The sequence below is a fragment of the Pelophylax lessonae genome (genome assembly GCF_965119305.1).
Source record: "Pelophylax lessonae genome assembly, chromosome: 7".
Lineage (NCBI taxonomy): Eukaryota > Metazoa > Chordata > Amphibia > Anura > Ranidae > Pelophylax > Pelophylax lessonae.
The window spans coordinates 211610169-211632330 of NC_138774.1; the positions used below are offsets into that span (position 1 = coordinate 211610169).

The 22162-nt window shown below is 46.5% G+C and overlaps 1 protein-coding gene across 1 annotated transcript in view; it reads left to right on the forward strand.

Annotated features, from left to right (window-relative positions):
- Nucleotides 1–22162, forward strand: part of PNPLA7 (patatin like domain 7, lysophospholipase) — a 733226-nt gene that overhangs the window by 568777 nt on the left and 142287 nt on the right. Inside the window, exon 25 of the mRNA XM_082263919.1 lies at nt 20401–20583. Within this exon, the coding sequence (XP_082120045.1) occupies nt 20401–20583 (183 nt within the window). The remainder of the gene's footprint in view (nt 1–20400; nt 20584–22162) is intronic.

Below are 22162 nucleotides of genomic sequence, written 5' to 3' on the forward strand. Positions count from 1 at the left end.
TAGGCATTGTATAGGGCATAGTGTAAGGGGAGAGCCCATTTGGTCATGCAAACATTTTACCACTTGGGGCCAATAGCCCTGTATGACTGGGCAGGGCCAGAGTAAATGAAAGAAGTACAGCTAGACTTCCCACATCTGGGACAAGGAGGGCTGTAGTTTGTACGATATCTGGCCAGGCGAGTAGGAGTCAGGTAGAACCTGTGTAGAATGTTTAACTGAGTGAGGCAGTCTGAGAGTTTAGGGGAGTCCAGTTAGCAAGATTTCAGCACCTTATCCCATTTCGCATACTCCAGCTTCCCCACGTCTGCCACCCAGCGTTTTTTCAGCTGATACGCGAAGCTTGCAACAGTTGGCAGAAGGAGACCATTATAGAATGTAGAGGTGAGTTTTTAGACTCCGAACCCAATGTAACATCTAGAAGATACAACTGTTCCTGATTTGAATTGGAAGAACTGAATTTGAGCACATAATGCGCGGTGAAGCTGAAGGTAGCGGAAAAACATTGCGTTAGAGCCTAAACTCATGTTTACTTTGCTTAAAGGATTTGATACCACTGGTGCAAAAAACATCCATTTGGATACCCATAACTCATGATCTGGTATGAACATAAGTTTAGTGATACAAGAGTTTTCTCACAAGGGTGTATAATCGTGTACAGATGAAATATTGAGCCTATACCGTACCAGGCCCCAAATCTTGCAGTTGTGAAATAACAAATCCTTACAGCTCCCCAAAGATAAGGGGTCTCGTGGATCTCTGAGAAGGAGTTGAAAGGGGTTTGTAACCCTGTGGGAGAGGGGGGTAACATACTAGAGCCAGGTTAGGATTCCTATCTCCCTTATCAATGTTATAGAAATGGGATAACTGTGCTGCCACATAGTAGATATTGAAATCCAGGAGCGCAGTGCCCCCTAAATGGGTAGGGTTTTTCATAGCGCGCCAGGACAATGTATGTCGGGAGTTAACCCCATACAAAGGAACTGAGTATTCCTTTTGAGGAGAGGAGGTTGGACAGGAGTATCATTTTAATTAAATTAATGCAACCCATGACTCCCAAGGGAAGCCTAGCTCATGCCTGAGTTTTGGATTTCAAAATCATGTAAAGAGGCTCTAAATTCAGCTTGACTTACTCTTCCAGGGAGCAGGTAATTAAAATTGTGGGATATTTAATGGAGCTAACCCGTACGAGCAGAAAATAAGCTTGTGAAGCTGTAGGAACTCTGAAGTCAAGGGGAAGAATCTGGGATGTGTCCCTATTTACTTTCAGACCTAAGTATTGCCCAATTACACTCAGCGTGGACTGGAGGAAAGGACCCGCATCTTCCAGATACAAAAGCATGTCGTCTACGTAGAGACTAATTGTTTCAACTAAGTGACCTGTGTGCTATGACCAGTGGTTCAATGACAAGGGCATATAACAGAGGGGAAATGGATCAGAGACTCTCTCATTAACCAAGATCCCGACCCCCGGTGCTTGATATAACAGTTGGAGTTACTTGTTATAATTAGGTCCAAAACCAAATCGATGGAGGCATTCCCATAAATGGTCCCATTCAAATGAGTCTAATGCCTTGGCCGCGTCCCGGGACACTACATCTCTGGAACCCATGTGATCATGTGTTGCCTGCAAATTCATGAATAGCCTCCTTAAACGGTAAATGCCGTGTTTTTGGCATAAACCTGATCGGGGTTAATCAAATTACGGATTACCTTTTTGAGTCGGAGAGCCAGGGTCTTGGCCAATACTTTGATGTCAAGCTGAAGGAGAGAAATGGGTCGGTATGATTTTGGGAACAGGGGGGCCTTACCAAGTTTAAGGGAGGCAGATTTAAAAACATCAGTAGATCTCGTAATTTAGGGATATGAGAATCGCATAAACGTGTAGAATTCTAGGGGTAATCCATCCTATCCCAAAGCTTTAGAGGGAGTGAGATGAGCTATGCCCCGCAGGGAGACTACGGGGCTTGTAGTCCAGGTGTGCCAGATAAGCTAGCAACTGGCCTGCATGCTCCCCATGCTCATACATTCTCTCATGCTCATACATTAAATTAGCCCTTAAAAAATGGGTGGGGTGGGTATATCAGGCCACCTTCACTTCTAATTCCCAGGGGGGTTGCGATTTTAATTGCTAAATCAGCGCCATACCTCTTGACCTTGCAGTCAGATCCACAGGGCAGGTTTCTTTTTCTTCACGTTATGTTATGTGGGGTGAAAATGTTACTGTTGTTCCTCCCCATTTCATTTTAAAAACTTGACAGAGGGCCTAGTTGTTTTGGCAAATCACCCCACGGTTCCCACTGTGTGGCTGGGCGATTTTAATATTGTGCTAGATCCCAGCCTTGACAGGCTTGGCCCGGTTCAGACTACCCCTTTACATCTAATATTACAAAATTTGGTAAACTCCTGTCCGAATTTGCATTGGTAGATACCTGGAGGCACATGCACCCTAACGCTAAAGTGTTTCCTGCTTCTCTGCAACGCATAATAGTATGTCCTGTATTGATTTTAACCTTCTATCTAGATCCCGGGTACTCTCGAACCTCTCACTCTACTGGTTAACACTCAAGTTGCGTGCTTCACCCTCCACGTATTTGTGGCTAACTGTTCTCCCTGACTTGGAAGGCTTGCGGACTGAGTGGGAATTCTTTTTCACTACAAACCGAGACTCGGCCCCATTTGGTAAACGCCTCGAGAGAGAACACAGCATTGGTCAAAATGCAGGCTAGACTGGTAAACCACCTCCATGTGGAAAAGGCTGAGCAACAAATATTTTATAACAAGCAGCCAGCTGGATTTTACTTGTGATTATTGCAAGCGGCTGTTATAGCCGCTAGCAATAATTACAGCCTTCTCCCGGCGGGGATAGCTTCCCAAGCCCCCTCTATCCCCCCGCCAGCAGAAGACAATGGCTCAGCAGGAGGGATTCCCCAAACAGCATTGTCTGTGTTAATAGGATATTCAAGCAAATTTCTTTACAGCAACCAGGGGTTGCAGGAAAGAAACTTGCTCCACCTATCTGCCTTAGGCTGGCCAATGTACATCTAGAGCTGTCGCTACTACTTTCATTGTTTTCATTTGCTCTGGAAACATTCTCAACCTATGGCTAAACTTTAGCAGGGGCTGTGCAGAATCATATCTGATTTGACTGATCTCTGACAGACCTTGAGACTGATATATTAACCACTTCCTGCCCACCATATAGCAAAATGACAGCCTCTAAGTGGTTAAGTCATCCCGACTGGGCGTGCAATGACCTTACCGGGGGCGCGCACCGCAGCGAATTGAGGAAGACCCGTGTCTCTCGGACAAAGCCCATCCCCGATCAAGGTAAACAGCCAATCAAATTGGCTGTTTACCACGTGATCAGCTGTGTTCAATCACAGCCGGTCACAACTGTCAACAGAAGAGCCGTTACCAGGAGATCCCAGCTTCTTCTCTTCATACCCTGATTGTGTGAGGAGAAGAGCAGCTATCAGTGAGTGTTTCACTTTTTTTTATTACCACACACAGTACTGTGCACCACACAGCCCCCCGAATAAAGAGAACATGTCACCAGGGATCTGTCACAAAGCTCATCTGTCACACAGCCCATCTGGATCTGTCATACAGCCAATCTGTCACATAGTCCATCTGAATCAGTCACACAGGCCATCGGTACTGCCATCAGCAACCTGTCACACAGTCCATCTGGATTTGTCACACATGCCATCAGTGACCTGTCACACAGGTCATCAGGACCACCATCTGTACCGCCATCAGTGACCTGTCACACAGGCCATCAGTACCACAATCAGTGACCTGTCACACAGGCCATCAGTACCGCCATCAGTGACCTGTCGCACAGGCCATCAGTACCACCATCCATGATCTGTCACACAGGCAATCAGTACCAGCCGCCATGTCCAAAAGATTTTTTATGTCTGAGGAGGCAAATACAATCCTTACTATATTGGATGATAAGGTCTAATAATCCGATTCTGGAATTTGAGCCAGTAGAGAGTAGTGGATCTGAGACAGAAGCAGAGGAGGAAACAGTCCCTCCTAAAAGAATAAGGAGAACAACAAGATCAGAAGACCTGCCTACCACCAGCAGCGCCATACACGCCAACGGCACCAACACAAACAGAAGTAGACCCCAGGAAGAGGAGGCCCAGTACCAGCAATGGAATAAAACACAAAACGAGAAGAATCCTGGCCCAAACCTATCTTCCTGATGCCCTGGTAAACCCCTGGCCTTCCGCGTGTATGAAGGCAAAGACTTCCAGCTCCAGCCCTCTGAGTGCCCAACATATATCGGAAGCAGTGGAATAATTGTCTGGGACCTGGCATACCCCCTGTTCAAAAAAGGCTATCACATATATGTGGACAATTATTACACCAGCTTTCCCCTTTTTTGTCACCTGTACCGTGAAAAAACCCTGGCCTGCGGTACCTCCAGGAAAAAACAGGAAGGGCTTCCCACAAAATGTAGTCACAAAAAGGCTACAAAGGGGGAATCAACATTTCTGAGATATGAAGTGTTGGCCGTGAAGTGGAGGGACAAGAAAGATGATTACATCATGTCCACCATCCATGATGACACCTTGGTGGAGACTCACAGAAGACGCAGCCCCATTATATAGCCTGAATGTGTCTAAGTTTATAATCAGTTCCTGGTTGGGGGGGGGGTGGATTTAAACAACCAGATGCTAAAACCATATTTATCAACCCGAAGGTCCTGTTACTGGTTTAAAAAAAAGTTGCTTTTCATCTCTTTCATATGGCCATGTATAATTCGTATGTCTGCTATCAAAAGTCAACAGAAAGCCAACCCAGCACCTACCTCAAATATATTGAAGATAATGTCACTTCACTGACTTACCAGCAAGGATCCCCCCCCCCCCTAGGAAGCATTTGCTCTGATAGTGTGAGTCGACTTAATGAGCAACATTTTTCCTATAACATTCCCCCCACAGAATCAGAACGAAGACACCAAAAGAAATTTCTCTAGCGCTCATCGACAGACGTAGTCCTCGGTGATACACCACCTTCGGGTTATGTTACCTCCGCAGGAGCAGGACTAGACAGGAAATTAAAAAGCTCTGGCCACACCCTAGGGGCAGTCCCAGAGGGTATATCCTCTCTCTCTCTGCCTCAGCAAATCAGTTATTTTCTGTCTAGTTAGGAGTAAGGACCTAGATACCTTGCTGGGATCTTCGGTCCTGGCAAGATTTTTTTCTTAAAAAGATTTTTTAGACAGCTTTTTTCTCCAGTGTTCCTGTGAGATCTTCAAGCAAGAAAGCTGAACTGGGCGACGGGCTGGATGTTGAGATCCGGTGGTCACCCCAGTTCAGCCTACGAGCGCGTGCAGGCCATAGCTCCGCGCTGGGTCGGCCGTGACAAAGTCCCATTAAGGGACTGACCCCGCGAGTTAAACGTCTCGCTGAAACGCCAAAGACCATGAGTCACGGCGTCCGTATTGGTCGACAGCCCTCCCGCCCCGGTGGAGAGGGGTACTGTCAGGAGTTGGTGCCCGCCTGGTTCCGGTATGGTGAGTAGTATGTTCCCCCTTTTTCCCTGACGGGTTTTGTGGTGAACGCGGGCCCCTCTCTGTATGGTAAGAAAGAGTCCTTTCTATCCTATAACATGTCACAAATCCTCCTACTTTGAGTGTGATTTATGTGTGCAAAAGCCAGGAGGCTTGGCTTGGGAGCTAACAATCTATTGTATACATGTTTTAAAGATGTAATCTGTGGCATTCTGGGAATCTTATGGGTTAAGTATAAGCTACCTACCAGTCAGAAGCCACGGACATGTAGACTGCCTTCCAAATCAGATCTCCAGCTATTTAGCAGGCCTCCCGAACGGCCACGCGGTCCGCCAGGGCCGGTACCGCCAACCACGCCATATCCCCATGCAGAGAGAGTGTTGTGTGCCCTGCAGCACACCGCTATTCAGTTTAGGCCGCCGCCATTTTTTTTTTTTGCTGGATCGCACGAGCCGCCATTTTGGCGTAGCCTCGTGTCTCCAGCATGGGGGCGGCCATGTTTGAGGTGATTCTACACCTCGTGGAGCTTGGGGGAGGCGCCGGAAGGCGTGCAGAGGGGCGGAGCCGCCTCCTTTCTTCCTGGGCAGCCAGCCAAAAGACTTCCTGTTTGTCAAGACAGCGCTGTAAGCTGTTGCAGTTTAACTCTGAGCATCAAGTGGTGAGCCTGGGGGTCTATCTCTCTCTCTCTCGATCGATGGGGATCCCTAAGCAGGTAACACTAAGGGGCTTTTTTGTGGCGCTGGGGGTCAGAAAAGAAAAAAAAAAAAGTTTTTTTTTTCTTTACTTTTGAATTATATTATCCAGGAAGTAACTGGAGTTATTATGGACCCTGCCACACATATTCCCCCACCTGTTTCCCTCGAGGGGGCCTCGGGACCCGCCGGTGCACAGAGTATAGAGTCATTTACAGCAATTTTGGAGTCTATGGTGGCTCGGGTGGAGGCGGCCTGTCAGGGACGGGGGTCAAGGAAGCGACCCCCGCCTACCCCTATACCATCTGACACCTCTGACTCAGATTCAGAGATGGTCACGGCAGTTGCAGGTTCCTCTGCAAGGGCTGTTATCCCAGGTAAAGCCCCCTCAGACAGTGAGGAGGACGCTTCTTCTCTTGCTATAATTCAGGAAGAAGCATTGGTGGACGCACTAGTTGTGGCAGTGCAAGAAACCTTAAAACTTGAGGCTTTACCGGCAGAGGCAACTGAAACAGAGAGGCCTTTTGGGACTAATAAGCCCATCAAGACGGCGAAGGCTTTTCCTGTACCTAAATGTTTTGGTAATCAGATTAAAGGAGAATGGGAGCATTCTAAACGTACCTTTACTATTTCCAAGCGTATTGCTAGACGCTATCCGTTTGAGGAATCCATCATTAAGAAATGGACGGTACCACCAGTCGTGGATCCGCCTATTTCCAGGCTGAATAAAGCCACGGTTATTCCAGTGGAGGACACTTCGTCCTTTAAGGACCCGGTGGATCGAAAGATAGAAGCAGAGTCCCGCACTTTTTCTTTTCTCTGATAGGGTCAGCATTTAGACCAGTAATCGTTATTGGTCTAGTTTCCCAGACACTTACGGAATGGGCGAAAATGGTACGCCAAGATCTTAGGGGAAAAGATATTCCCCAGGAGACATCTGATTTGATGGAACAGATCATACAAGGGCTACGGTTTATCTGTGACGCAGCCTTAGACACTACTCCCCTATTAGGGCATGCATCTAAGTTAGCAGTGATCCTCAGACGTGTGCTGTGGTTAAAATGCTGGTCAGCTGACCTAGGTTCCAAAAAGACCTTGACCAATCTCCCCTTTCAGGGGAATCGTCTATTTGGAGCCAACCTAGATGAAATCATTAAGGATGCCACTGGGGGCAAGAGCACTTTTTTGCCACAGGCTGCAAAAGCTAAGGGACCTCGCAACAAGCGAGGACCTTTCTTTACCGCCCATAAAGGGCGCCCGGCTGGTACTAGCGGGAAAGGCAAGACTCCTCCAGGAGGGTTCAAGAAGGGGACCAACCCAGCCAAACCCGAAGCAAAGGAGTACACAGCCTGAAGGTGCGCCCCCACCCGGTTTCAGGGTGGGGGGACGTTTTCACCGGTATTCAGGACATTAGATCGAGCATCAACCACTACTACCGGTGCGATTCTTCCCTTCCAACATTTAAGTACCACAGGAAGCGGTAGTTACCGTTCCCTGAAAAGATCTTTTCCTTTACCTTTTCCTAAGATTAGTCCCGATACCTCACAGGAATCGGATCTGGTTGACCAGATAGGCCAAGTAGCCTCTAGTCGGGTGACTTCGGTCCCTGAGGTTCAACCAGAAAAGATCACCTTTCCTGATAACTATCAGGTATCTGATAAATGTGTGGGAACAGAAAACGACCAGACTTTCTCGGATGGTCGGGGCCAGATAGCTCTAGGGACGCCTGGTTCAGATCCAATCAGCGCCAGTGGTCCTAGAAATTCTAGGCTGGCCTCCTCAAGCCGGCCTGGCCGACTTGGACATGGTAGTCGCAGACGTTCCGTGGGAACTTCGTCTCAGGGAGTGTCTGTGGTCTCAAGGACCAATTTACCTTCGTGCTTTACAGTCGCTGGTTTTAATGGCCTGGCCATTGAGACCCAAGTACTGAAGGACAGAGGTTTGTCTACTTCAGTCATTCCTACCCTTATTAAAGCAAGGAAAGCGACTTCCAGCAAAGTCTATTATCACACATGGAAGACTTATATTGCGTGGTGCGAATCTTTAGGATTTCCTCCACGTACCTATTCGGTGACTCGAATATTGGCCTTTTTGCAACAAGGGGTTGAGCAGAAGCTAGCCTTGAGCACCATCAAGGGTCAAGTTTCAGCATTAGCAATCTTCTTTCAGAAGCCTTTAGCTACCAAATCCTTGGTGCGGAATTTCATCCAGGGGGTGCGGCACCTGGCTCCTCCAGTCCGCGCGCCCTTACCGCCCTGGGATCTTAATTTGGTTTTGTCGGTTCTACAGAAACCTCCCTTTGAAAACATCAGGGAGATTCCCTTGCTTACTCTATCCCAGAAGGTGGCCTTCTTGGTGGCTATTACTTCTGCTCGCAGGGTGTCAGAACTGGCTGCATTATCATGCCAGTCACCATACCTAGTGATTCATAGGGATAAGGTAGTACTTCATCCTAAGCCATCTTTTCTTCCCAAGGTGGTTTCAGATTTTCATCTGAATGAAGATATTGTACTACCTTCCTTGTGTCCTCAGCCCAAGCATCATCGGGAACATGCGTTGCATTCCTTAGATGTGGTTCGGGCAATCAGGGTATACCTGAAAGCTACGGAATCATTCCGTAAGACGGATTCACTTTTTGTGATCACGGATGGCCCCAGAAAGGGTTTGCCTGCATCTGCCGCGACCATTGCCAAATGGATTAGACAAACGGTGGTACAGGCTTATTCTATTAAGGGTCAGAGTCCTCCGTTCCCTGTTAGGGCGCACTCCACTCGAGCGCTCAGTACTTCCTGGGCCTTTCGCCATCAGGCGTCAGTGGTCCAGGTATGTAAGGCGGCCACCTGGTCGTCGGTACATACCTTTACAAAATTCTATAAAATTGATGTGACGGCATCGGCGGATGCCTCATTTGGCCGCAAGGTTTTGCAGGCCGCAATTTGAGGAGACCGGTGGTCTACCTCGAGGGTTTTTTTCTGTTTGAAAAAAAAATTGTTTTCTCTTTTTTTGGTTGAGTCTCATCATTAAGGATGAGCATTGTAAACTTCTAGTTGGCACCGGTTGGGCCTTCTAGATTGGGATTTGATTTCCATTTTCCCACCCCTCAGTTGTGATACTGCTCTGGGACGTCCCGAAGGTGGTGTATCACCGAGGACTACGTCTGTCGATGAGCGCTAGAGAAAAATGGATTTTTGTAAAATCTTACCGTAAAATCCATTTCTCTTAGCTCATCGACAGACGTAGTCCCCGCCCCTCTGTTTTGGAGTTGGGTTGGGTTAAATTCTCTAAGCACTGCTTTTTCACATAACTGATTTGCTGAGGCAGAGAGAGAGAGGATATACCCTCTGGGACTGCCCCTAGGGTGTGGCCAGAGCTTTTTAATTTCCTGTCTAGTCCTGCTCCTGCGGAGGTAACATAACCCGAAGGTGGTGTATCACCGAGGACTACGTCTGTCGATGAGCTAAGAGAAAAGGATTTTACGGTAAGATTTTACAAAAATCCATTTATTGTATATGCAGCAGAGGATTTCTAAGAGACGCTAGTTATCATTGTCCCCAATTTCCCTCCCAACCTGGCCTATGCATCAGAGAATGCTTCAGAATTTATCACACATCCACAAGATATTAGTTCCCCTTGTTTTTAACAGACTGCCATTTCCTTGTTTTAAATACCTGTGTAGATCATTTGCCTGCTACCATGTTTTTACCTTCCACGTTAACTGACCCTGGCCTGTTTACCGATAAAGCATTTGCCTGTCGTTTTAAACCATGTTTCTGACTTCCATGTGCACCGACCTCAGCCTGTTATTCTACCACGTTTTTTGCCTGCCACTTGGACTGATCTTTTGCCCTTCTACTTTGGTACACAGGGGTATCGCATATGTGAGGGACTTCAGACTAGTGTTCTGAGTAGAGAAAACCAGTTTTTGGTTTTCTGTGTTCCCAGAACAGGGTCTTGAGTCTGAAGGCTTCAAGGAGCTTTGGGTGGGAGAAACCTCTACCCCTGCCTGTCCCCATTCTTTCCTGACAGAGGCTTGATGGTCCTTCCAGCTATCTGGAACATTACTTTGGCTGTGCTGACCATATTGCTGCCTGTAATGACCCAGGACTTTTTGGACCGCATCTCTGCCTGCTACCTGGAGCAATGCTTTTGCTGTGCTGACAATATATCTGCCTGCTGCCTGTACTGACTATGTACAGTATTCCTGCCTGCTGCCCAGACGATTGCTTTTGCTGTCACTGACCACATCCCTGCCTGCTACCTTGATGCTCTCCTCTGTGGACCACTGCACTACTAAAACCACAGGTAATCTTTTGTTTCCCTTTGGTCAGCAGAATGTATTTTGGGGTGTAATTGATATGTACATGCTAGGTGTTAGAAATATGAAGGGCCTTCAAAAATGCAATAGATTGTCAGGAAATTAGATGTAAAATTTATGCTCCTAGAACGTCTGAAAGTGACTTCTTGGATTTTGGGCGTCTGTATATGGCCAGGCTGTGTAAAAGTCTCACAGTATCGCCATAGGAGGAGTAGCAGAATGTATTTTGGGGGTGTAATTTTTGCTATGTACATGCTATTTGTTAGAAATATTGTATAAATTGCCAACTTTGTGTAAGCAAAACAAAAAATATGTTTTCAATTTCTTTTTACGTTTTCTGAATACTTGTGGAAAAAAATGATATGTTCAAAGGACTCATAATACCTTCTAGAATATGAGTTGGGGTGTTTGCGTTACAAAATGGGTCCTTTTATGGGCATTTCCATTGTCCTGGCGCTCAAGTGCTTTCAAAATTGTGATAGGTAGAAATTAAATTGGATGTTTAATTTATGCTCCTAGAACGCCTGGAGGTGCTACTTGGATGTTGGGCCTCTGTATGTGGCCAGGCTGTGTAAAAGTCTCACACGTGGTATCGCCATACTCAGGAGGAGTAGCAGAATGTATTTTTGGGTGTCCTTTTTGCTATGTACATGCTATGTGTTAGAAATATTGAATACATTTCCATACTCAGGAGGAGTAGTAGAATGTATTTATGTATTTTGGGGTGTAATTGCAAGTATGCATATGCTGTGTGTGAGACATAATCTTGTTAACTTGACAATTTTGTGTAAAAAATATATTTATATATTTATTTATTTATATATATATATATATATATATATATACATATATATATACACACACACACACACACATATATATATATATATATATATAATTTTTTTTCATTTTTTCAAGAACTGTGGGAAAAAAATTACAACTTAAAAATCTCACAAAGCCTCTTATTAATAAATACCTTGGATTGTCAACTCCAAGGATTCCAAAAATGGGTCATTTGGGGGGTATTTGTACTGTCCTGGCTTGTTAGTGTCTCAAGAAATGAAATAGGCAATCAGTACTTCAGGTGTAATCAATTTTCAGTGATTGGCACCATAGCTTGTAGACTCTATAGCTTTCACACAGACTAAAAATATACACTAGTTTGGGCTATTTTTACCACAGATATGTAGCAGTATAAATTTTGCCCCACATTTATGAAGAAAAATGACTTATTGGCAAAATTGTACAATATAAACTAAAAAATTGTCTTTTTTTTCAAAATGTTCGCTCTTTTTTTCCCTTATATTGCAAAAAATATATAAATACCACCAACAGAAAGCGCTGTTTGTGTGAAAAAAAATATAAAAACGTTGTTTGGGTACAGTGTAGCATGACTGAGTAATTGTCATTCAAAGTGTGAGAGCACTGAAAGCCGAAAATTGGTCTGGGCAGGAAGGTGGTATAAATATGCCATGTATTGAAGTGGTTAAATCTGGTAAAAAGAAAATTGGCACAAAATGAACAAAACATTAGGATCCTTGTTGTTTTGTTCCTGAACACAACAGGAGAAACCTGTTTGCGTTCTGTTCTAATTCAGTTTTGTTATAATTTCAGTTTTTCTGAGATTAATGCATCACACCCTTATACATAAATCTGTGAATCCTAGGGTAATACACTTTAAGACATCAGTAAATGATGACACAAAAGTGAGGATTTCATAAATAATGTTGGGCAGTTTAAAAAAAAAAAATGAATACTGGGCTGAGAATACTTGTTCAGAACAGGCTGTTGATGTAGAGATCATTTCAATGGAAGCGCCACAGGCAGTTCATGTAGGGGGTATACTGTTATAATAATCCCTCTTTTACAATAACATATTAGGCTCATTTCCTTGTAATGTAGCACCTCATTTCATCTCTTGTGCTTGAACATGTACTGATCCCAGCTGCGGATCTGTATTCATTTACAGAAAATAAATCCTATTTGTACTTAGTTTAGTTTGTAATTACTATTTCCCTCCTGTGCAGCTCTACAGCGCAAGCCTTTATATTTATAGATAATTACACAATAAGGAGACCTGACTGTCAGCGAGAAGACACGGTGGCAAAGCCAAGCCGCAGAGCTCTTGACAACCTTGTACGGTCAATCATGCTCTGATATTGATGGCCTTGGAGTTGTGCATCTCAAACATTGGTTTGATTTCCACTTTAATAGACTTCCTGCCCAGACGTGCAGAGGCTGCTGACAATCCGTAAGCAGCTAAGGGTTTCTAAATCCGTATATGCTGTATCAGTCTAGTGAATCACAAGTAATGCACAGGTTTCTATCAGGACACAGTCACCAGACACCTTTAAAGCACCTTTGAATTAAAGGAAACATGTAATTACTCTATAGAGATGCTTGGGCTGGCACTATTTGCCACTTTCTGAGATAGATAGTAGCCTGACTTTTTTTTTTCTTTTTTGCCAATCCCTTGACTTCAGTATTTGAGCTAGGGACCTGGAACGAGCGTGTAGTCCAAAAGTTATGACTTAATTGCTGCATACTTGTTTCTAAGTCAGTGGAAATATTAAGGGGGTAAGAAATCTTTTATGACATGCTTCCTTTAAAAAAGAAACCACAATGCCCCAGCCTTAACTTGAACTAAATGTAAAACTTTTGCAGAGTGTACCAGTAACTGATTTTTGAAAAAAGATTTCTCTTTCCTTCATTGACAGACGTATGATGTTCATAAACATTGGGTTATACTGCCCCCTAAAGGAGTAGGACACTAGAATTCTGCCTAAACCCATGAGCAGTGCCAGGGGGCATACTCCCTCTCTTTGCTATAGCTTTTTTTCTGCCTAGTCAGGAGTAAGGACCTATTTCCTTCCTGGGAACTTTGGTCCTGGCAAAAAAATTTAAGATAGCATTTTTTTTCTCCTGGATTTTTTTTCTGTGAGATCTACAATCAACTGCTGGACTGGGTGATGGGCTGAATAATCTAGATCCAATGGTCACCCCAGTCTTGCCAGCGAGCGCGCGCAGACCTCAGCTCTGCTCTAGGTTGCCGTGACATAGCCCCACTGGACGGGGGGCTGGTCTGCGAGTTAAAAGCTTTGCGAGGTTGCATACGACCGGGTCTCGGCCTGAGTCTCAGCATTCCTCAGCCCCACCCCCCCCATTTTGATAGAGAGGGATTCTGTCTGGAGTGGTGCCCGCCTTGTTCCTAGTATAGTGACTATCTGTCCCCCCTCCCCCTGGAGGGTTTTGGGGTGGATGTGGGCCCCTCCTTGAGATGGTCAGACCCCCGGGTTGCCCTCATTCCCACAGGCACTCCCCCCTTAACAAATCCCTTATCCTGCTCCCCTCCACGCTGGGACTATTTGTGTGGTCTGGCTACTTTCCTGGGATGGGGCAGGGCACTAACTGGCAACGGGGGGGAGGTGCGCCGCCGGCGACCAGACGATTGATCGTTCAGGGGGGCTGTACCTGGTGGGGGCTCTTGCCAGAGACCCAATCCTGCCTGGATCTGTCCTTGAGGCTTGATCTCCCCTTCCTTGGTCCCTGTAAGCCTCATGGTGCTGCCCTTTTGTTGTAGCTTGTGTGTCTCTATACATGGCGACCGTGTTTGTGTAGTCCAGCAGCCATTTTCTTGTGGTTTGCCATTGGAAATAGCAGCGGCCATGACAGTGGAGCCCTGTGGGCAGCGATTTCAGTGGTGAGAGCCCCTCCTCATCCCCTGGTGCTTACTCCTGGATCATTTTGCTTCCTGATCGCCGCACGTGAAGTGCAGATTCCTCTGCTGGCTGCAGGTGCCTGTTTCTGTGGGTGGTTAATCTGGTGGAGTCCTCTCCCTCTCTGCTGAGGATCGCTTGGTGCTTGTGCCTGGCGACCAGGTGGTGCTGCCAGCACGGTGGAGGTTGTCCCTTAGCAGTATTTTACACTTTTTGTGGGGTCCCCCTGGTGACTCCTGGAATCTTTGAAGCACATTTCCCCACCTGATCCCCTCTCTGAGGCTGCAGGGCCCTCCGGCTCCCAACCATCCATCCTTGCACTGACGGTGGTCCTGGAGTCCTTTGATAGTGAGGATGATTCCTCCATGTCTGTGACCACGCACGAAAACACGCTGGTGGATGCACTGATTGTATCTGTGCGTGAGACCCTGAAGATGGAGGACGAAGGTGCGACGGAGGTTCAGGTACCCTTTGGCACTCACAAGCCATCCAGAGCAGAAAAGGTGTTTCCTTTCCCCGCCTATTTTGACAGAATTGTCACTAAAGAGTGAGGATAACCAAAGCATCCCCATGCACTGATGGCGGTCCTGGAGTCCCTTGTGTCCCGGGTGGAGGTGGCTTGTGGCCGACGGGCTGGCAAAAAGCGTTCCTCGCCTTTCCCTTCCTCATCGGTTTCATCAGATCCTGAATCTGATTCTGCCGCTTGCGGACATGGTTCACTCTGCTGTGTCTGCAAACACGCGCCTATAATCCTCTGATAGTGAGGATGATTCCTCCACGTCTGCGACCGCGCACGAAAAGGCAATGATGGATGCACTGATTGTATCTGTGCTTGAGACCCTGAAGATGGAGGATGCAGCTGAAGCTGCGACGGAGGCCCAGGTGTCCTATGATGCTCACAAGCCATCCAAAACGGCAAAGGTGTTTCCTTTCCCCTCCTATTTTGACAGAATTGTCACTAAAAAATGGGGATGACCAAAGCGTGCCGTGGGGTCCCTAAGCGCTTTACTAGGTGTTACCCCTATAGGGAGTCCCTTCTTAAAAGGTGGACTGTGCCACCGGTGGTGGACCCTCCGGTTTCCAGATTAAACAATGCAACCATGATTCCGGTTGAAGAGTCTCTGGCCTTTAAGGATCCAGCTAACTGGAAGGCAGAGGCTGTGGGCCCGCACTATGTATACTCTGGCTGGTGCGGCAATGAGGCCGGTGTTCACCATTGTCCTAATGTCACAAACTCTGACCAAGTGGGCTAAGCTCCTACACCATGACCTGGAGGGGGAACAGCTCCCCCCGCCTTTGCCGAGCTGGCAGACTAGCTGGTCTAGGGCCTACAGTTTATCTGTGATGCCTCTTCTTTGCCGTGTTTTTGGCTCAAGTGCTGGTCTGCAGATCAGACTTCAAAAAAGGCCTTGACTGATCTTCCTTTTCAATGAGATCGCCTGTTTGGCGATACCTTGGATGACATCATTAAAGGTCTCACAGGGGGAAAGAGTAATTTTCTTTCGCAGGCTACTAAGGGCTCATACGTTTTTTCGTACCTCAGGGTCTACTGATAAGGGCTCGAAGCCTTTCAGGGCCTCTTCTGGAGGATCCAAATGAACCTGGTCTGGCAAGCCAAGATCGGGCTTCTCCAGACCCGAGGACAAGGCTCCTTCTGCATGAGGGTGTGCCTGCACCCGTATCGGGGGTGGAGGGACGACTTCGCTGGTTTCCAAACCTGTGGACTTCCCAGGTGCAAGACAAGTGGGTCCATGAAGTCATTCAGTCCAGCTACAAGATCAAGTTTTCGTTCTTGATCCCTAGCAAGGTTTTTTCCTTCCAACTTGCGCCTGTCCCCAGACCACTTACAGGGTCTGTTTGGGGCGGTACAAGACCTGTTCCTTCAAGGGGTGATTGTTCCGGTTCCGACCTTTTTCAGGGTTTTTGTTCACACCTGTTCACAGTTCCCTGGAAGGAAGGCAAAGTGTGTCCAATCTTGGACCTCAAAGGCGCTAAACTGCTTTGTGCGGGTACAGAAGTTCAGAATGGAGTCCATTTGAACGATGGTGGCATCCCTGCGTCAGGGGGATTTCCTCGCCTCTATCGATATCAAGGATGCCAACCTTCACATTCCGATATGTGCCAGCCACCAGCATTTTCTCTGCTTTGCTGTGGAAGAGGAGCATTATCAGTTTGTAGCGTTACCCTTTGGTCTTGCATCTGCTCCTCGGGTCTTCACAAAAGTGTTCTCCCCGGTGCGAGCTTTGCTACGCCAATGGAGGATCGTGGTGCTGGGCTACTTGGACGATCTCCTTCTGCGAGCGGAGTCTCCCTCTGCTCTGGCGGAGAACCTGGAGATTGCAATACAAACTCTGCGGGAGTTTGGCTGGATTCAGAATTTTCAGAAGTCTGCTCTGGTTCCGTCCACAAAGCTGGACTAACTGGACCTGACTCTGGACCCGGCCTTAGCCAGAGTGCTTCTTCCTCTTGACAAACACCAAAATTGCAGGCTGCGATTCGCCTCCTGTTTCCAACAAATGGTCATCCCTCTGGACATGTATGCGGGTGCTGGGCCTGATGGTGTCTACCTTCGAGGCGGTTCCGTTTGCACAGTTCCACACGAGGTCCCTGCAATTAGGAATTCTGACCAAATGGGACAAGACTCCGCAGTCTCTGGACAATCAGATTTGGCTAAGTGGGGGCACGAAGGTGGCTTTGATCCTCGGCTGGGGTATTCCTTATTCCTTCCTCCCCTTGTATTGGACAGTGATCACCACAGATGCCAGCCTGTCCAGCTGGGGAGGCATCCTCGGCAAGCATTCTGCTCAGGGGATCTGGATGCTGGAAGAGTCCAGACTTCCGATCAATGTCTTAGAACTCCGAGCGATCAGACTGTGTATGTATCATTGGACAGATCGTCTTCAGGGTTGTCCATTGCGCATTCAATTGGACAATCACCAAGGGGGCACAAGGAGTGTCCTGGCGGCTCTGGAGGTAGCCGGCATTCTAAGGTGAGCAGAACAGTTAGTTACAGCTCTCTCGACCATACACATTCCCGGGGTGGAAAATTGGCAGGCGGATTACCTCAGTTGGCAGGCGTTGGACCATGGGTAATGTTCCCTTCATCCAGAGGTGTTTCATCAGCTGTCTCCCCAGTGGGGCACCCCCAAGGTGGATCTGTTGGCATCTCCGCAAAAAGGTGCAGTAGTTTGTGGCTCGCTCAAGGGATCCTCTGGCGGACCCCACAGATGCGCTGGTGGCCCCGTGGGGTCAGTATCATCTGATTTATGCCTTCCCTCCTCTCAAGCTTCTGCCAAGACTTCTACGCAGGATCGAGGCAGAAGGGATTTCGGTCCTCTTAGTTGCTCCAGACTGGCCTCCCTGGGCTTGGTACGCCAATCTGGTGTGGCTGGTCGCCGACGTTCCTTGGCAGCTTCTTCTCAGGGAGGCTCTGCTGCCCCAAGGGCCAATCTTCCATCCTGCTTTACAGTCGCTGGCTTTGATGGCTGGCTGTTAAATGCCAGGTGCTGAAGGATAGGGGTTTATCTGAGTCAGTAATACCTACACTGTTGAAAGCTAGGAAATCTACCTCTAGGAAGATCTTCCATTGTACATTGTGTGGTATGAGTCTCTTGGGGTTCTTCCTCACTCCTTCTTGGTGACTCGGATTTTGACCTTCCTTCAACGGTGGGGTAGAACAGAAATTGGCCTTGAGTACCATCAAGGGCCAGATGTCGGCTTTGGCGGTCTCCTTCCAACGACCTTTGGCCACACACTCCCTGGTGCGTACCTTTCTTCAGGGTGTCCGACATTTAGTTCCTCCAGTTGGGCTCCGTTGCCACCTTGGGATCTTAATTTGATGCTTTCAGCTCTACAGAAGCCTCCCTTTGAAAATATTCGGGAGCTTCCCCTGCTTACGCTGTCCCAGATGGTGACCTTTTCAGTGGTACCTTTGCGCGCAGGGTGTCAGAACTGGCGACGTTATCTTGTCATTTACCTTACCTGGTGATTCACAGGGATAAGGTGGTTCTTCGCCCCATCTGTCCCTTCCAAAGGTTGTCTATGACATTTGAATAAAGACATTGTGTTGCCTTCCCTGTGTCCCAGGCCTAAACATCCGAAGGAAATTGTCTTGCATACCTTGGATGTGGTTCGGGCAATTAGGGTGTACCTGGCAGCTACGGAGTATTTCAGGAAGTCAGACTCTCTCTTTTTGTGCTCACGGATAGACCTCGAAAAGGGTTGTCCACTTCCTCTGCGACCATTTCCAGATGGATCAGACAGATGGTGTTTCAGGCCTATTCCATCAGGGGTCAGGTTCTTCCTTTTCCTGTCAAAGCGCACTCTATTAGGGCGCTTAGTGCCTCCTGGGATTTCCGTCATCAGGCGTTAGTGACCCAGGTTTGCAAGATGGCCGCCTGGTTGTCGGTGCACACTTTTACAAAGTAGATGTGTTGGGATGCTTCTTTTGGCCGCAAGGTTTTACAGGCTGCTGTTTATAGAACCTGATCCTCTTTGAGGGTGTGTTGTTTTTTTTTTCAGGTGGGCTCCAGTTGTTTGGTTGAGCTCCTGTTGCCTGGTTGGCTAATGTTTAGCCTTTGGAATTTTTTTTTTTTTTGTTGTTTCCACCCCTCATGTTTAACACTGCTTTGGGACGTCCCAATGGTTATGAATATCAGGAGTTTTGTCCGTAAATGAACGAAAGGGAAAATGGGATTTTTGACTTACCATAAAATACATTTCTCTGATGTTCAGAGATAAGAAGCCGCAAAGAGCGGAGCCCACATAATCACAGGGGACATCGTCAGAGAAAGACTGGATTGGCAGCGGAGAAGACCAGAGGGAGAAGACCTGAGAGAGAAGACCGGTTAGGGAAGATAGGAGGAAGATATTTAATAAAGGACTTCTCAAAACCGTCTCTTGTCATTATTTACACTACACTGCCTTTTTGGGGTGAGTGGGTAGGAGTACAATGTACCCCATACCCATTCACTTAGCGGGGGGCAGGATCTGGGAGGCCCCCTTGTTACAGGGAGCATCCAGATTCCGATAAGCCCCCTGCCCGCAGACCCCCACAAACACCGGCCAGGGTTGTCAGGAAGATGCCCTTGTCCCCATCAACAATGCCTAAGCGGTTCCCCCTCAAGATCCTCAGCGCAATTCGCACCACGTGTCGAATCATCATGATCTGACTTGGATGCGACTTCCCATTCAAATCAATGGGCTTAAAGCCGTATCAAAGACGGCTCATAGGCAACCGTTGATTTTGAATAGAGGCAGAAAAACGCTACTAAAAGCTAAACGTACATTAACGCTAATGGAAAAAGCTACTAAAAGCATGTTTTTACAGCTGCTTTTTCCTGGCCTTGGTAGTGGCTCTGTAGCTCGTTTTTTCTAATGCACTGTGTGCATGAGGCCTTAATAATGCTGAAGGTCCACTTTAAACATAGTTGTTTGGTCACAGCAACACTACGCATGTTTGCTGCAAACTGAAGACCGTGTTTTCGGAGAATAACTTCATAACAAGTGTGAAGCATGATGGTGGAAGTTTTATGGTTTGAGGTTGTGTTACTGCTTTAGGGCCTGGGCAGCTCACAGTGATCAGAACAACTATACATTCTGCATCATATCAAAGTGTGATTTGAATGTGAGGCTATCTCCAAAAGCACACTAGCAAAATCTTCCAAGGAATGGCTCAGAATATGGGGTTACTGACTGCATAAATCAAAAACCTCTTCTGATTCCCACTGAAATTTTGTAGGAAGGGTTTGAAATAGGCAGTTAATGCAAGCAAACCCCACAAACATTTTGCAATTGAAAGAACATTTTTCATGGAGAAGTGGTCATAAATTTCAGTGTCAGTATCAGAGTTTGGTGGGTGGTCCTCTTTAAAAGATTTCCCCTCGCCTCCTGTGAGAGCCGGTGGTGTTTCAATCAGTTTCTGTCCTGTTACAAATGACCAGCAAGTGGGAAGTACAGACAGCTATAAAAACAAGGCAAAGATTCCAACCTTTCCCTACTCTATACTTTAGTTTGTTTTATGATGCTTTATATGTATGTAGAAATTGACCCACTTAGCTCTGTAGGGCATGCATTGGTGGCCTTCTGTCATACAAAAATTGTGAACTATGATTCATTGTGTTCCATAACTTCATTTGTTCTGTGTTTCAGTTGGAGAAGATGCTTGAGAACACTGCTGTGCGGGCACAGAAACAACTGATCCTCCTCCATAAAGAAGATGGTCCACCACCCTCCCGTACTGTCGAATGGCTCAATATGAGGAGCTGGTGTTCAGGCCATCTCCACCTGAGCTGTCCGCACCGTGTCTTCTCCAAGAGGAGTCTGCCAAAGCTGGTAAGGCCTTGCACCAAAACAGTGCTGTGTTCCAGACTGATACTTCAATAGCTAGGTTATGTTCACTGATATTTATTGGTAAATGCAAATGATTTAGGGTGACAGTCAGGACAGGAGATATTTATTTAGTTTAGGCCAAGAGCATTACACACACTTTTTTTCTCTGTAGCCTACCTAAACTTGCTTGCAGTGCACCCTGCCAATCATCAGTGTCCTCTCCACTGCTCTCGAGTCAAAGTGCTCTCACTTCCATTGTCCTTGAATAGCCAGCTACTATTTTACTTTTCGCCAAGCCCTTTTCACTGTGACCTCTGCTGCTGCTAACAGTCCCCTATTTAATATGAAAGCACAACTTCTGCACTTCTAACAACAAACTTCCATTTGGATAATGGCCTCACTTTCTGTCCCTGCAAATCAGCATTATGGTTGGTAAATAATAGAAGACTGTTACTATAATAAATGAGGGGAGAAGTGCTCCCCATAATTCCTTGGCTGCCTATTCATGAAAACCAGCGTAAAGCTAGTCTCTTAGATGGATGGTCGCTAACTGTACCAGGGACACCAGGGATACTACATTAATATCTTGTATTTAGAGGTCTATGCAATTCTTCCATTACCATAAACAAGTTTTGATTAAACTGGAGTCCTGCCATATTAAATCATGCCTGTAAATTGTTACTTGCCATTTAAGGCTATACTCCAGACAAATGGATAAACAATTGACATAACATATATGGCAACTGTTTACCTGCCAAAGGATCTATTTTCTGCCCAGCATTCCTTTGATTTACAGAACCCAGTTAGAGAGCACAGTCAGGTCAATGACTTGACTATTTCATTTACACTTAAAGACCAAATGATTTTTCAGTTTAAATCAACTAAATGCATTCCATGTGCATCAAAACAAAAGGAGTGTAAAGTCATAGGCAGGCCATAGACGAGTCGAAAAACTAAAGAATTTTGTGTTCATTGTCAAATCATTTGTTTTTTGCATCATTAGTGTGCCACCTATGGCACGAGATTTTAATGTCACAATCAAAAGTGCCTGATCCAATTTGGTGTTTTTTTTTTTGTTTTTTTTTTAGAAAATCTAAACAATTGATGCGACAATCGTATAAGCTATTTTCATTTTTTGATAGAACTTTCATTTTTCGACTTGTCTATGACCTGCATTACAGTTTTTCTTTGAAAAATAGCCACAGCTTAAGTAGAAACACCAGCAACTGCCAGCATCCTGCAGAGAAGGACCCTTACTCCCTATGGGTTAGCAGTGATCACTTTGTAGAGGTCCAACACACACCCTGCGTTATGTGGCCAGTACAATTCATCCAGGCTAGCAGGAACCGGATAAATCTTGATCAGTGAGTAGCCTTGCCCGCTCGACAAAGACATTTATTTGTTTGACTTCTAGCGAAGGGATATGGTGGAAATTTTTTTGAAGGATCAGCAGCTTTAGCCAATCAGCTGCAGTCAGTGATCAGTGTATTCTGACAGCATGAAGTGACAGCATCAGAATACAAAGTCCCAGTGTGGGGCAGTAGAGGCGGTGTAGTCCCCTATCCACCTTGTCTGTGTGGAT